General features: G+C 35.9%; 1 protein-coding gene across 1 annotated transcript in view; it reads left to right on the top strand.

The window, feature by feature from the left end:
* Positions 1–845, top strand: part of LOC138329899 (uncharacterized) — a 39,596-nt gene extending 38,751 nt beyond the window's left edge. Inside the window, exon 8 of the mRNA XM_069277186.1 lies at positions 421–845. Coding sequence (XP_069133287.1) covers positions 421–845 — 425 coding nt within the window. The remainder of the gene's footprint in view (positions 1–420) is intronic.
* The last annotated feature ends 14,945 nt before the right edge of the window (positions 846–15,790 follow it).

The following is a 15,790-nucleotide window of genomic DNA, read 5'->3' as shown; positions in this document are numbered from 1 at the left end:
GCTTTGAGTTGAGCGTTCGCACCTGTGAGGAAGGCTCTGGGTTCTGTCCCCTGGCCGAGACACACCAAAGTCTATAACAGTGGTAGTTTCTGCTCCTGCTTAGCGCTCAGCAAACAGGGAGTGGGACGACTGGTTGGCCCGTTGTCAGTATAATGTGACCGGGTGGAGTGTGTTGCTTGGTGTCTTCGGGGGCATGCTTCAGTGATATAGCACTATAAAAAGGGCAATAGTTCCACTATACAAAGAAGACACAACATGAATATACCGCAGTCTCCCAAAACATGCACCTCGCACAACATACACGCAACACACCGCATACATGGGAGGCCGTCCTTACATGACCATAGCTGTTAATAGGACGTTAATTAATCAAACAAACAAAGCATAGTTATGATATCAGTGAGCTCAAAACCCAAGTAGAGAGGTCGGATTCTGTTGCCATGGCTTTAGAATTAGACAAGGCGTGCAATGATAGGGAGGAGCTGAGGTCAATGGTAACTGACCTCCAATGTTGCTCCATGAAGGCCAACCTCGTCTTCATAGGATTGAGTGAGAACGTGCAAGAGGACACTGAGGCACTAATTCGATCGTTTCTGTATAATGAACTTGATATTCAAGATGTTGAGTTTGGAAATGTTCATCGATTTGGTAAACGAAAACATGACAGGCCCCGTCCTATCGTAGCCAGATTCTTATACCAGAGTCAGCATAGCTTAGTTCTATCTCGTACTTACCTCCTTAAAGGCACTTGTTACGGCTTAAATGAACAGTTTCCGTCCGCTGTGGAAGAAATCCGCAAGAAACTTTATCCAGTTGCAAAACGGCTTCGTAGGCTCAACCACTAAGTTAAATTTGTGAGAGATAAAATGTATGTGGATGGCGTTCTATACATCGGTGAAGAGCCGGTAGCAGCAGATCAACCTAGTTCTGGTTCATACTATAGTGACCGACGTGACGCCAAGCGACGTCGGAAACCCTCCATGCCGCGTTCGCCAGGTTCCAAAGCAAGTTCCGACACAGATCGCCAGGACAACAATAATGGTGGCAGGTCAGACAAGGGCGGACAAAGTCAGCAGAAGGGTTCTACGAGTCGTCAGCCTATGGATGCGCCCATGCCTAACCCGGGTGGGGTGTGTTGCTTGGTGTCTTCGGCGGCATGCTTCAGTGTTATAGCACTATAAAAAGGGCAATAGTTCCACTATACAAGAGGACACAACATGAATATACCGCCGTCTCCCAAAACACGCACCTCGCACAACATACACGCAACACACCGCATACATGGGAGGCCGTCCTTACATGACCATAGCTGTTAATAGGACGTTAATTAATCAAACAAACAAACAAAGAAAGAAAGATAATTGTTGATTACTTGTTCTTTTTCTTTTTGTCAAAGTGACGCTTTCATGATATATAATGTTTCAAGATAAATTTACTTAATTATTTTAAACTATGTTCTATTGTATTGTATGGGTATTTAATTACAAACATTAATCTATTTCTTATTCCTTCAAAACAACAGCTTATAAGCATATCGCTTGACTGGTTCTTTCAGTGAAGCTTACGCAAGGTTTCTGTATTTTAGAGTTTCAAGTACGGCAAGAGTGATATATTTATTGTACTCGGGTACGCATGGGACACATAAAAGTTTTCTTTTTTCCAAAGGTTTTGTAAGTGGGCGATAATATTATAGTGAATAGACGAGCACTGGAACCCCGTCTACACTGCGTTTACCTACTGGCCTCGTCCCAAGATAGCGTTGATAAACCAAAAAGATGGGCCACCAGTTCTCTTACCGTTGTCCCAGTTTTTGACAGTTGTACACGTACTTCTGAAGCCCAACAGTAAGTAAATACTTTTGGTCCCTCAGTTTACTACATCTATGTAATTCGCCAAAGGGCTGTTCAAATTATACGGCCTGAGCGTCCTCGGGGCGATTCTGGATGTGTGTTTATCTCAGTTCGTGTTAAAATGGGCTGTTTTCGTTAGTGATAACGCACTAAATGACGGTATGCGCAAATGGTTGATCGAGATGATACATTATGAAAAGCAAATGAGGAATTCATACAATAACATGACTATGCTTTGTAATCATTTTACCGATAAAAGCAACTTGTATACATGGAAATCATTCTCAAATATTCGGCGAATGTCAGAGATGGGGTCCCGGCAAGGGGCGAATTATTACAGCATACCACTCGTGGTATTTTATGTGAACCGAAGCAATGAAGGTTAAATAACAGAGTAACTGTAACGAATGGAAATATCTGGACGCCAGATAAAACCACACAAAACTGTGTTGATTTTGCTTGTTAGATTTAATTAAAAATTGTCGATTTATATCTATGGATCGCTGTTTTTTATGTCACTTTCATTGTTTGAATTATTGTATATTCCATTATCCTGATTTAGTTATGATTTGTTGACTGACCAGCTGTCAAGACAGAAACTTTATGAGTTAAATGGTATCCGTAAAAATCAATGATATATATGTAAACGTTGACTGCAGTCCATGAAGCTGGCTATAGAATTATTTAATAAGAGCTTCCTCTCAGTTTAATAACAGAGAGCGTTTCCTTGGACTAACCGAACTATTCCTATTCTTTACATGTCAAGAATGCAATATACAAGCTATGTGATGAAAGATGACACATCACCTATAAAATTCCCATTGGAAGGCATATATGGCTTAGATGTATGTGCAAACGTAATAACCCTTTTCTGTTGTCTTTCGTAATTTTTGTGCTCTGGAGAAAAAGATCAAAGAATGAGGTATGAAGAAAATAATAAATAAGAGAAATTTATTACCACAGTAGATTGTCTTAGTAAGCCGAGGGTTCTATACTGTTTTTTAATAGTCCAGTAAAATAATAATTAAATTGAAAATTGTGAAACTAAGATAAAAAAAAAAACAAAAAAATAAAAAAAAGAAATTGTAGTATTCCATTATTTTGAATGAAGTAATTTAAGGCTCTCCTTTGAGGGTAAAGCAGGGTGTATGTTCGATAGGGTTCTTAACCGAATACTTAGTCGAAATATGGAAAATATGAAATTACATGACAATCCAATCAGGTATTTAATACCATGTTTAGGGGGGTGGGGTGGGGTGGGGGCTAAAAGCACAGAAGAAACATGAGTTGGGAAGTTGTAACTTGAGTGGGTGGGTTGAAATAATAGATTGTTAAATAGCGACAGATAACTGGAAGGGAAGGGTGCTTTAGTCATTTAGATCTCAATTTATTGCAATTTTGTGGGTTTACATGCGCTTTGTTAAAGTTATTTAGTCCTCCATTGAAGATATTAGGAACACGATGAATCCGATATGGTACTTTAAGAACTTTCTTTTGGTACTTTGTGATGCTATTTCTTCTGCGTTGCCACCCTTTAATTTATTAATTCCATACAGCAATTCAATAGGTACTATATTGTGCTTTTATTGTATTAACAGTTACGGCAAATCAAAAGTACAGATGTACACGAGAACTATGGCATAAACTTGGACAAGTGGTATTAGAGGGCTAATGTGTTATGGTAATTTCATTCAATGTATGATACTGTACAGTAATAATGAAACATAAATGGTAAATATACGCCCATTGTACGATTTGCATGTCGGTTGTACTACCAGGGGTATCTTTGTACTCCAATTGCTATCTTCCTTTTTATTTTTTTTTTTGTATAATGACATGGAAAAGGAATTTATAAACTGGGATTGTCAAATACTTGCTAGTTACATGGTTTTACTTTAATATTTTGGATGCTACTCTCTAAAGTTAAACAGTCTTATTTCCGAAGGACGCTATGACCTCCAGCATATGCTCAACTGGTTACGAGACTTACACGGTATATTGCTATATGTAAAAAAAACTTAAATCCTTGATATTTTAAAAGTACTGAAAACTATCTTCACAAGCCCTGACCAAACAAATGGGCGGCATAAGGATGCAAGAATATAATCCACAGGATCATAGAAGACTAATAAAAACAAATATTTCTACAAAAGTTAAACAATGAAAAAGTATTGCAACATAATTTTATTTAATGATTACAGTTGAAGGAACATTTAATAAATGAATACTGTTTAAATGTTTTCTGTTCATGAGCTTCTAGGTCCATATTGGAAAAGTTTACTTTCAGTCCTTCATATGATGCTAATTGTATGTATATGTATTACATACACTTGTATACAGGTCCAAGGTTGAACTTTCTGTAATATCATGTCACTATAGCATGCATGAAAGTGGCCTGAAAAAAGAGAACCAACCTAATTTTTTATGTCTGTTGGAAATATGACAAAAAATTGAAATGATCAATTTCAAATATAATATAAATGAATAAATGTAAATCGGTTTCATTCTAGGTAGGGTTTTTTTTATTTTTAGAGAAAACATTTTATAAAGTTGTGAATGGTGTCACTGATGCATTTGATAGAATCAAATATTGTTTCAAAAAAAGATACAAAATTCATTTATCTATGTTCCAACAAAATTCAGAATAATTATAAAATGATACATGCTGCATAGTACATTTCAATCTCTGTAAAGTTTTGTCATATACACATGAACCAGGGTACAGTGTGTAATAAATATGACAAACACTATTTATTATTATGACCAGAAATAATACTGTATGTGTCCTCCAAATATATCTAAAGAACAAGCTAAAACCTACATGTACATATGTATATGTGTATATCAGAACATATACAATACAATTTTACCAATTAACTACAATGTAAATCCTATATACAAATGTATGTGTATAACACTACCAGAACATGTACAGAACAACAAATTTACAAATTAAAAATCTATAAATATATACAATCAGAACTGTATGAATTGACAGGTAGCATAATTTTATAGATTAATTGAAGCAAATCTTAGCCTTGATAATGCACTAGCGGTTACATTCTAACTGTACATGCATTACAACGGTACATTTTATAAATATTAACAGGGCAATTTCATTACCATCCTAAAGAGGCCCCAAGAGAAAGAAACGATACTTTACCCCAGGGTTACGTTTTACGCGATGTGTGGGCTTTCAACAGGTATGAAACATGTGACTATATGTGACCACTCATTTATGAATAAAAATACTGCTAGGGACTATTTACATAATGACATCAAAATACGAAGACTCACCTCACTATCAGCTGAGCAGGGAGTACCGGGTAGTAGCCTAGGTACGTACAGTAGCGGTCCGGAGCCGCGTGCTCGCGTTTGAACTGTTCTCTTCACTATAACAAGTTGTATTAACACTCTCCATTGCGTCGTAATGTTTACCGAGAGTCATTTGTTGGGATTGTCGCTGCTCCATTGCCTTTCCTTTCGCATTTTAGGGACACGTGAGTCAGTTGGTTTAGTTTTGGCGAAACCTTTTGGTTCAAAACTACGGTAGCCATGTTTTGTTTACTACGGAGAGTGGTGGATTTAATTTTGCTGGAACACTAAAAAACTCATTTCTGATTTCGGAACAGTTTGAATCATAGAATTATACCTCTAACAGAATTTTTAAAAAGTTATTATTTTTCTAATTATATATATAATGTAATAATAAAGATTTTACAGTTCACTAACCGATATTCGTACATTAACATACACATGCATCATTATGAAGCTTCTTAGAATTTTTTGATAAAATATTATGTGTTTTCGATATGTACATATACACATATATAATTCACTTCTTTAAAAAGTAATATGTGCATACGAGCAGCCACTTGAAACATCACAATAATAAACATGTGCATATAAAAAAGGTCTCCAATACTTTTAAATGACATGCGTATCGATTTTCTAATAAATGTTTCTATCAGTATATTACACTTTACCCGAGTTTGCTGTGTTTATCAAGAAGAATCTGATAATGTCGATATGACTTACATAGCGACTATTTACATGATGCATAATTTGCGTACCCCTGTGCTTGGGCTGAGGTGACCAAGTTTACATTTTACGGTCTCGGAATAGCAGTTGAGACTGCTTGTTTTATGTTGTACTTATGTTACTTACGAATCTTTATTCGAATATAACTGTTGAAAACACATATCTAGATCTAATATCCGATGAAAAGTTATATATTTGACCATGATCGAGTGCATCGTGAGTAAAGATAGGCCTAGGACGTCTCCTTGCAGGCGGTGTATGGAATTTGCAATGTATTAATAATCTAGACTAAGTAAATGATCTGTTAATTACAGATTTGAGTAATAATGAATGTACAAACGCAGATTTCTAATTTGGGCACCTTTATTTTGCTGTAATTAAGATCGGTGCTGGTATCGACGAGACCGCGCAGGGGTACTGATAATCACAATTCTGTAAAGTCACTGTTTGATAATTTGAAATATGTATGAACTATTTAACTGTTCATGATGACATTTAAAATTGTTTTGATCAAACATGCATTATTTATGATGTTTGCTTTTAGTACTCAAATATGTACATGTAGGCGGATATATAGAGAATACATGGTTACATACAACGCTGATTTTGGTGGCGAGACTAGAAAACCGACATGACGAGGTTCTGCTCCAGTCATCGGCGGCTTTCATGTGCCGAGCAAAATAAAAACTTGTAACGTAAATACTTAACCGTTGTATTTTATCAACCTTTTTTCCTTTTAACATGCAGATGACAAATTTAAACGAACCGCAAATGCCGCTTATTTACATGATTTCACTCGACGCTTCTTGAAACTATGAAAATAGACCATTCAGTAAACAAATGACGTCACTGTTTTGCGGGACTGTCGACATATCATACACTCCTACGTAAAACAGTGACGTCACTTGAAAAAGTTCGGGATCGAATTTATCAAATCAACACTTGGAAATCCAAAACAAATAAATAAATAATTTACGGAACATCCGTAATAATTTGGAACAGTTAAAATTATGAAGATCACCTTTAAACAGTATTTTAAAGAATTGGAATTTAATTAATTAATTATTACTTGATAAGAGTGACCAGATTAGTATCTAAAACAAAAACGAGTTATATACATTTCAGTATACTGTATGTACACAGCTTTTGTTTGATATAATTAACGTTACTATTTAACCAGCTAATGGCCATGTAAGGACGGCCTCTTATGTCCATGCGGTATATTTGCGTGTCTGTTGTATCGAGTAGTGTTGTATTTGAAAGTACTGTGGGATATTCATAGTTGTGGTCTTCTTGTCATAGTGTGAACTGTGTTGCCCTTCTTTTATAGTGCTATATAACATGAAAGCATGCGCCGAAGACACCAAGCAACACACCCCACCCGTGTCACTGACAACGGGCGAACCAGTCGTCCCACTCCCCGTATTTCTGAGCGCCAAGCAGCATATAGACTTTTGTGTGTCACGGCCCCAGGGGACAGAAAGCCAGTGCCTTCCTCTACAGTGGCGAACGCTCAATTCAAGGCCAAAAGTGAGGCGGTGCCCAATGGAGGCATTTAGAGATAAGATAAGCGTTCTAATTTAGTCGCCTTTTTACTATCATGCACCACATTTACCTTGTAACAGTTGTATATAATTGGATTTTAGTAAAATGTTTGTTTTTATCTGTTAAACATATCAATCACACATCGACAATTACCCGTTAACGAGAGACGACACTGGCGGACTACAAAACACAAACATGTCATTTTGCCTTTATTTTTGGCCAACACAATCGAGCACTCATCGGTTCCAAGTATATCTGGGGATAACGTTAAAGACAAAATCGCATGTTTTCGCAAAAAAACATATAACAATAATCCCGATTATCCATGGCAGACATATTGCACTTTCGGGACCGCAACGTTGTTGCGCGCCACCTATATAATAAGGCGCGATAATCCCCACAAATGTTCTCATTCTATATGCATTCGAGAATCATTTGAGAGATAATTTTCCCACCGAAATATTAAGCGTATTAATGTATAGTTGTAATCGTGTTTTCATTGAGTACGATTGACGGATTTTCAACTATTTTCTGAATTAATTTAAGTAATTATTTTAATACCTCATTTATCACACTTGTTCAATAATGAAAAAAAATATGTATATTAAGTTTTCTTTTTTGGTCAAAATGTCTCATTTCTGTCTTGATATTATATTAACAAGTGTTTGTATTTTGTGATACGTCCATATGAAATTGTAACTTATTTATTTATGTATTTAGAGCTGAAAATAACGACAGGAATTTCTTATGGAAGAGTTTTATACGGGACTTAGTATATATAAAGGGAGTATAGGTATCACTGCCTGGTAAGCTAATTAGAAAAATAGATGGTCCTTGATGTTCAGGTGATTTCACAACTCAGGACTTTAGTATAAGGACAATGGCAATATTTCTGTCTATACTTTCTTTATCCATTCATTCTGAGTTATTATCAGCCACATACACTCCGATTTAACCTGTGGTTTTCTCCGCTTATGTTGACTCGAAAAGGCACTTGATGGGATAAGAAATACGAAAACAAAATTACCTGTGCACCTAAAGTTATCAAAGTTTGTGTTAGTAATCAATATAGCCCAGTAATTCAAAGTGATTCATATTCAAAGTTGTCTTTAGTATATATATGAGTAAAAAGTACTTGTTTGGTGGATATTATTTTTTTATTGCCTCCTTGATCTTTGGGACTTTAGTTTTGTATTTATTGATATTGTACAGGTATCCAGGTATGAGTTATGGATTGACTACTAAGACGTGGCATATCTGTGTGGACACCAGACAGTATATGACTTCTTCAAGAAATTGGGTTGTATAGTAAAGGCAAACGATGTGTTTTCTTTTTCTGTCTGAAGATACCGGTGCGAGTGGAAATAAAACCATATACTTACAACAGCGTAAGTTATTAATTAAACATAGAGATGTATATGATTTTTAAAAAAAAACATCCAATAAAAGAATTACAGGAAATATAAACTACACCTAACGATAATATCCACGGGATATGTAAAAGCATCCATTAAACCATTCTCCATACACTATGCATTGAGCGCAACCACCGCTGCAATCTCATTGGCTGACTGAGAAATAAAAGTTATTGGTATTGCCTCCTTTCCCCCCCGGTGGACACCACGTCATTACCTTTGGCGTAACCCAAAGAGAAAATGACTTGAGAGTTTTGATGAAACGCGGACGAAAACATCGCGCTTTTCAACGGTAGTAACCGTGTGTGAAGACGTGCAAGAAATATGAGGTTTTATTGCTGTAGCTAGGTGAATTAGAAGTTTTGAGTCGGGGACTTACAACAATTTACGCAAAAAGTACATATAGAGGATGAATTTACTGATTTTTGATCTAGACCCCATAAAACGCCGGGCACTCTGGTGGTCCATATTATAGTACACTGTAACTTATTCCTCAGATCCTTGTGGGACATGGTACATTTTATTCTTCTCGTAGCTATGATTGTTGCACGAACTCAAACGACTAAATATAGTCAGTAAAACTAAAAAAGGACAGAAATGCACAAGAGACCCATTCAAAGCATAACTAAACCATATAGGGAATGAGTTTGGCGCTACAACAGCCCCGTCCCTAAAGGAAAAAGTGACACGTCCTTCACGCCCCAAAAAAAAACCCCCTTTGCTGACGACGAGGACAAAAACTAATCTAAAAAAAACTGAGAATTGGGAGTTCAGTTTTTTTCTCCAATTTCTAGATATATTCCTGTAATAGTTGTATTTTTTTTCAATCAACATTGTTTAGATATAAGCCTGAGTAGGATAGCTTACATCTTCTACGGCAAAAGTACAGATGCAGGGCTCGATACAAATTTTCCTTGCACGAAGGCCCGATATTTAGATTCCAAGTTCAATGAGCAAATGAAGAATGGATTGTTTAAGTAGTCCTCAACTGAGTTCCCATCACGTCAGTAAAAATTGAAATATTTAAAATTAAACTTTATTCTCGAGTGAATAAAAGAGATAAGTCACAGCTTAGGATCCAAGTATTACAATTAGTTTTATACATTAGGTTTTTTTTCGTTAATTACCCCTCGGGCATTTCGTGTCTCGTTTGTTAGTATCCCTAACCCACTCGTAAACTATGGTTGTATTCAATAAGTGTTCATTGCGTATGTTCTGTAATAGAGTTGCCCAGTGACTTCTGGAATAATCGATGTCATTTTATGTCCATTTTATAAATAACCCCTGTTAGTTTTCTATATTTATTTATATTATTGGGTGCATTATCAGATAAACGAAATATAAATATCTTGATGATTTTCATTTATTTGTTATTTAAAAATATAACGAACCATTTGCAGCCTACATTGTATATGGTACGGCTGACTCAGACTTTCAAAAAAGTGTTCTAATTCAGCAGGAAGTATACACTGTTATTTGTTTTGTTTATGAGACAAATAAATTTACCTCTATGTGATACTGTGGTTAAAATGGATTATTTTTCCGTTATAGCATCATTTCAAATTATATGTAAAGATTTAACTAGAACTAAAATGAAAATATTTTCCAGCAATTTTAATTTCCGTATTTTGTTTGTTCGTTTCCGGTATGACTAATTAAGTATACCGTTATCTTACAAAGAGAGCCTATTGAAGCTCAAAACTCAAATGTATCCTTTCAAAACACTCACTAACTTCCGTCGGCATCTATATGCTGTGTTAATTTATTTCTATTCTTCAAAAGATAGGTATACAGATTTTAATGATAACGGTCATTCATTTGTTACTAACTGACGTGAAGTTTTTCATTTTGGGTCCCCGTAAATCCATTTGTATTCCATCTGATTATTCAGCGACTATTTATGATTCTTGGAACTTCATACATATGAATCTTCAAAATTATACTAATAATTTACGGATTGTCACATCTTTAGATTGATACACTTCAAGTAAACACTTGAAAAGGCAATCTGATTAAAATACAGATCCTTATAACCACTCCGTCTTATCAAACGTAGTGATAATAAGGATCTGTATTTTTAATCAGATTGTTGAAAAGGTTATAAACGAAATACTTGCTCTAATGTCGATTTTCAGAAGCGAGTTGTAATAGATGGGTACGGAGAAATAAAATATGTTTGCCGGGATCCGGATAAGCGACGTTACAAACGTATGACGTCACCAGAAGGGACGGGGTCTGGTCGTTTTACATTATTTATAAGCTCAATATGGAAAACATAACGTCTATATAACTTGAACATCTACGTTTCCAGCCACATACATACCTGATATCCCTGGGTTGGACGTAATGTCCAGAAATGTCTTCGGACCGCCTGTTCCGTTGTCAGCAGACAGGAGAATACATACTTCAATATTTTGTGTTGCGATAATCCGTTCCGGATTGCACGGACCATTCTGACGAGGATGCGTGTGCGAGGTCAAAATCGTAAGTTGTGGTATTTATTAAAGGTAATGTTTTGTTACAAACATGTATTATTAAGTGTGTAGTATTGATATCTTACACAGTACTTTAGTTTGGCAATGACTGGTTCCGAAAGACTTTTAACAAATAGACTGAATGACTGGAAAATAATGCATTTGATCAGCTTACAAGGTTATGTAGAACAATAAACAGCAAAATAAATCATTGTATATGTAATTGGTGTTAATTAGACATACATGTGAGTTATACATGATGAAACATTAGTTATTGTCCTCCTGATATTGAAAATGTATGGACGAAACCTGACATCACATTGTGCGATAAATAAATAAAATCCGTGTTTGGATATTACGGATATTTCTCCGTTGTTAAACATGTCTAGGGATATTTGAACAGCAGCCAAGCTATTACCTAAATTAAACTCCTGTCTGTACGTAAAATCGTTTATGCAGAACTTCCCCAAGATATTAGAATGAACTACAAATATTATTATTTTCAAAATCTGTTGGGTTTATTAAGTCATAAACAACAGAAGCACAATCCATTTCCGTAGTCGCCTCGCCTCCATGAAGAATGCCTTTCCTTTTCTTGTCTAAGGACTTCATATGCCCTAACGAAAATTGTTTTCAACGATTAGATATGTTTTACGATGCTGGCAGGATAATGTAAAAGCCAGATCATTGTGCAGTCACAATGACGCCGTTTTATTGACATCAACTGTTAAACACAATGTAAGTTGGAGGCAAGAACAGTTTAAAGGGTATAAAGTGATCATCGTGATCTATTAGTGACCGCAGAACCAATTGCTTTCCCATAGACGACAGTGTTTGCCACTGTTCAGGTTAAAAATGTAGTTTTCAAGTCTGGTCACCCGTCACTGATTTTTAAGTTGGTCACCTAACATACATGTGAATAAAAAAAATTAAGATCTACCATCTTGCTAAACCTGTTTGTGGGGTGCCATCTTGTCTTGAATTCCGCACCAGAAACTGACCACAATTTTCATAAAGTTTCAATATTAATTACCATCCCCTGTCAGAAACACACTTGATAGAATTTTAAAAATTCTGAACATATTGATTGCGTTAAAGGTGGTATGAGACAAAATTGGATACAGACATATCTAATGTAGCGCATAATCGCTTATATCTAGAAGATATATGTATCCAATTGCGTTCATTCAAACTTTAACGCAATCAAATCACTGTTCAATATAATATATTGACATATATAAGTCTACTTTTACATGTTTTGTTATCACATGATGTTAGTTGCCAAGTTGGGTTACCTACTGTAAGTCAGGATGGGCCGACGAAAAAGTTTACGATTGTTGAACGTTTAATAAAAACAAGGACACATTTCAATTATTTAAAAAAAAATTCCAAATCTGATTATATATTAATAATGTCGTTTTCGAATGAAAATTGAGAATAACCATGGCGGAACGACTACTCGGTATGTATCGTTGGTCAGCTTAGCTTTGATGTGGTCCAAAGTGGAGCAAACCACCATATTCAACCCAGGAAAGTTACTGTGATATAGCCTATTGATGGTATGGACCGTTGAACTGCTGAATGTTTATCATGTGTTTTTTTTCTGGAAACATGTACGTGATATGCTAACCCAAGTCCTTAACTTATTTAATCAATCTAATGAACAATTCTTCAATTGGTATTTTGAAAATAAGATTAGCAAATGACGAGCCAAAAATCTTCAACTACATTGTGGAACTAGAAGTAAGTCCGATCCTGCACTGGGTTTGTATTCGTATGTCAATTGCGATTACGTTAATTATGAGCTCCCTTCCGTTTGACTTCATAGGAGCTAGTGTTAAAAATAATCTACATAGTGCCCAACTCACATCATTAAAACATTTGAAACTATAAATATTTAATTGTACCTAACTAAGTGAGACACCTAAACATTACATCTCTCTATGAAATCAAAGTGCCCAAAACAGGGTTTTCCCCGAAAATCTGATTTGGTTGTTATTGGATTCTGCGGTCTCACCTCTATTTGCTTGAAACTTTCGAGTTGTCAACATTTCCTGTGTCTTGAATAGTACAGCGCAATCCAGGTGGAATACATATTTTTCATGTATAAAGAATAATCAGTACTATTCATGGATAAAAATTATTGTAGAATTATAATTGAGACATAAATTTAACTTTACAGAGGGGCCAACCTGCGATGACTTTCTTATTGTAACAATGGAAAAATACATATCACTTGAATCTGGCATGTGATTTTTTTTTGCCGATTGTCATGACAACTCGGATGAAAACAATTGCTGTAAGTTTTGACTTTTACTGACGATCACATATATTGTTTGACGAGAAGAAATACTGTTTCTATCAAGTGTGCTATTACACAAATTAAATGTTCCTACCACAAATGAAAATAGAAATATGTTTGGTTAGACATTAAGTGCTCTTTTAATTACTTCCTAACCTTAATTTCCAGTATGAAATCATCCTCTGTCAAACAGGTGTACGTAGCACTTTCGCTCATTATCCTTGGGACTATTGCAAAGAGATGGTTTACGCCCTTGGTGTATTGTAATAAATAATTTCCTTTACTTTCATCAGAATTTTAAATGTGAAATTACTTCGAACTTTGTTAAGTGTTTTCTTTGTTACATAGAAGCGTTTTTCTTATTATCAAATTGATATTGATACGATATTATTTGTTTTCGCTGTACAAAATAGTCGTCTGCTAGAACACTGTCCAGTCTCTGTGCCATGCATGAATGCCTTTCTGGGTTACATAAGATCTAGAGCTCAGACACTCAGACTGATATTTTTTAATGGTTTTGTTATTCTGTTTCTCTTACGCACGGTTGTTTCATTTTATAGATATTTATTAGAACTGCAGCAAGTGCGGTATATGGTCACAGGGTTTAGTAAGCGATAGTGCAACGTACATTTAGGACCTATGATAATGTGAAATAAATTAAATATGTGGCCGGTACTAAAAGTTATCCGTTTCGTCACTTTCTTTTATTGACTATATAAACCTGATATGCATTGTAATGTTCCGAAAGTATCCAAAGTATGATCTTGATCAGATGCTTAGAATATCGTGACAGATGCAAGAGTTTATATGATACGCCGCTTGAAGTTTACACAGAACAAATGTTTTAAGCAAAGTGTAATGTCAATGCTTTTAATTTATAGTAGATTATCGCTGACAAGTATCTTTTTAGCATATGTTTTTGAAAGGTTGGTGTCACTAAATCACGGCGAAATCATTGAAACAGTATAAGACACTGACTTCCGGTATCGCGTGCGCAGGTGAATCTGCGCATAGCGGATATACACAGACGCTACACCCGACAAGGAAATTAATAGTGCGAGTACGCTCGCACTAAACAACCGGTTTACTCTCACTTTCACCAATAAATATATATGAAATATTTTATCCGAATTTATTTTATCATATATTGATGCGAGATATGTTTGAAATATTAATAAGATATACGTTTATCCATTTCCCTAGATAAATGGTCGTGTCTGCCAGGACAATGGACATGTAACTCTGGCCAGTGTATCGCTGACTACCAAGTTTGTGACACTGAGGAAGAATGTGCAGACGGATCGGACGAATGGTCATCCACATGTACTGGTAAAGCGTTTTACGGTCTTTTTACATTGTATTTAAACTCCAGTGGTACTAGAAAATAGCTGTATTACTGTATATTGTTAACATTGTATGCATCAAAATCCGCGTGTGTATTATCAGTGATATAGCACACTATAAAAAGGGCAACAGTTTCACTATACAAGAAGACTCAACATGAATATACCGCAGTCTCCCAAAACACTCACCTCGCACAACATACACGCAACACACAGCATACATGGGAGGCCGTCCTTACATGACCCTGGCTGTTAATAGGACGTTAATTAATCAAACAAACAAACAAAGTATTAATGATCCGTTTCCTATATATATTATTTTAGTTCACCTGTCACGAAGGGCCGGTTAGCTTATGTCATGGCGCAGCGTCCGTCGTCTGTCCGTCAATATTTCCTTTAAATCGCTACTATTGATTAAGTTCTGCATGGAATGTAAACCAATTCCTTGGGGGAAGGGGAACAGAGTTTGTATAAATTTTGGCTCTGACCCCCCAGGGCAGGAGGGGCGGGGCCCAATAGGGGAAGTAGAGGTAAATCCTTTTAATCGCTACTAGTCATAGAGTTCTGCATGGAATCTAACCAAATTTGGCCAGAAACATTCTTGGGGGAAGGGAACATGGCTCTGCCCCCCCCCTTACCCCCATCTTGGGGGCACGAGGGGCGGGGTGAAATAGGGCAAATATAGGTAAAATATAAATTGCTACTTATCATAGAGTTCCACACGGAATTTAACCAGAGTTTGTATAAATTTTTGCTCTGACCCCCTGGAAAAGAAAGAATGGGTTCCAATTGGGAAATAAGATGCAAATTGAGAATATTC

Source organism: Argopecten irradians, chromosome 8 (genome assembly GCF_041381155.1).
Source record: "Argopecten irradians isolate NY chromosome 8, Ai_NY, whole genome shotgun sequence".
Classification (NCBI taxonomy): domain Eukaryota; kingdom Metazoa; phylum Mollusca; class Bivalvia; order Pectinida; family Pectinidae; genus Argopecten; species Argopecten irradians.
Note: the sequence above shows the minus strand (reverse complement) of the source record. Positions and strands in the feature narration are given on the sequence as shown.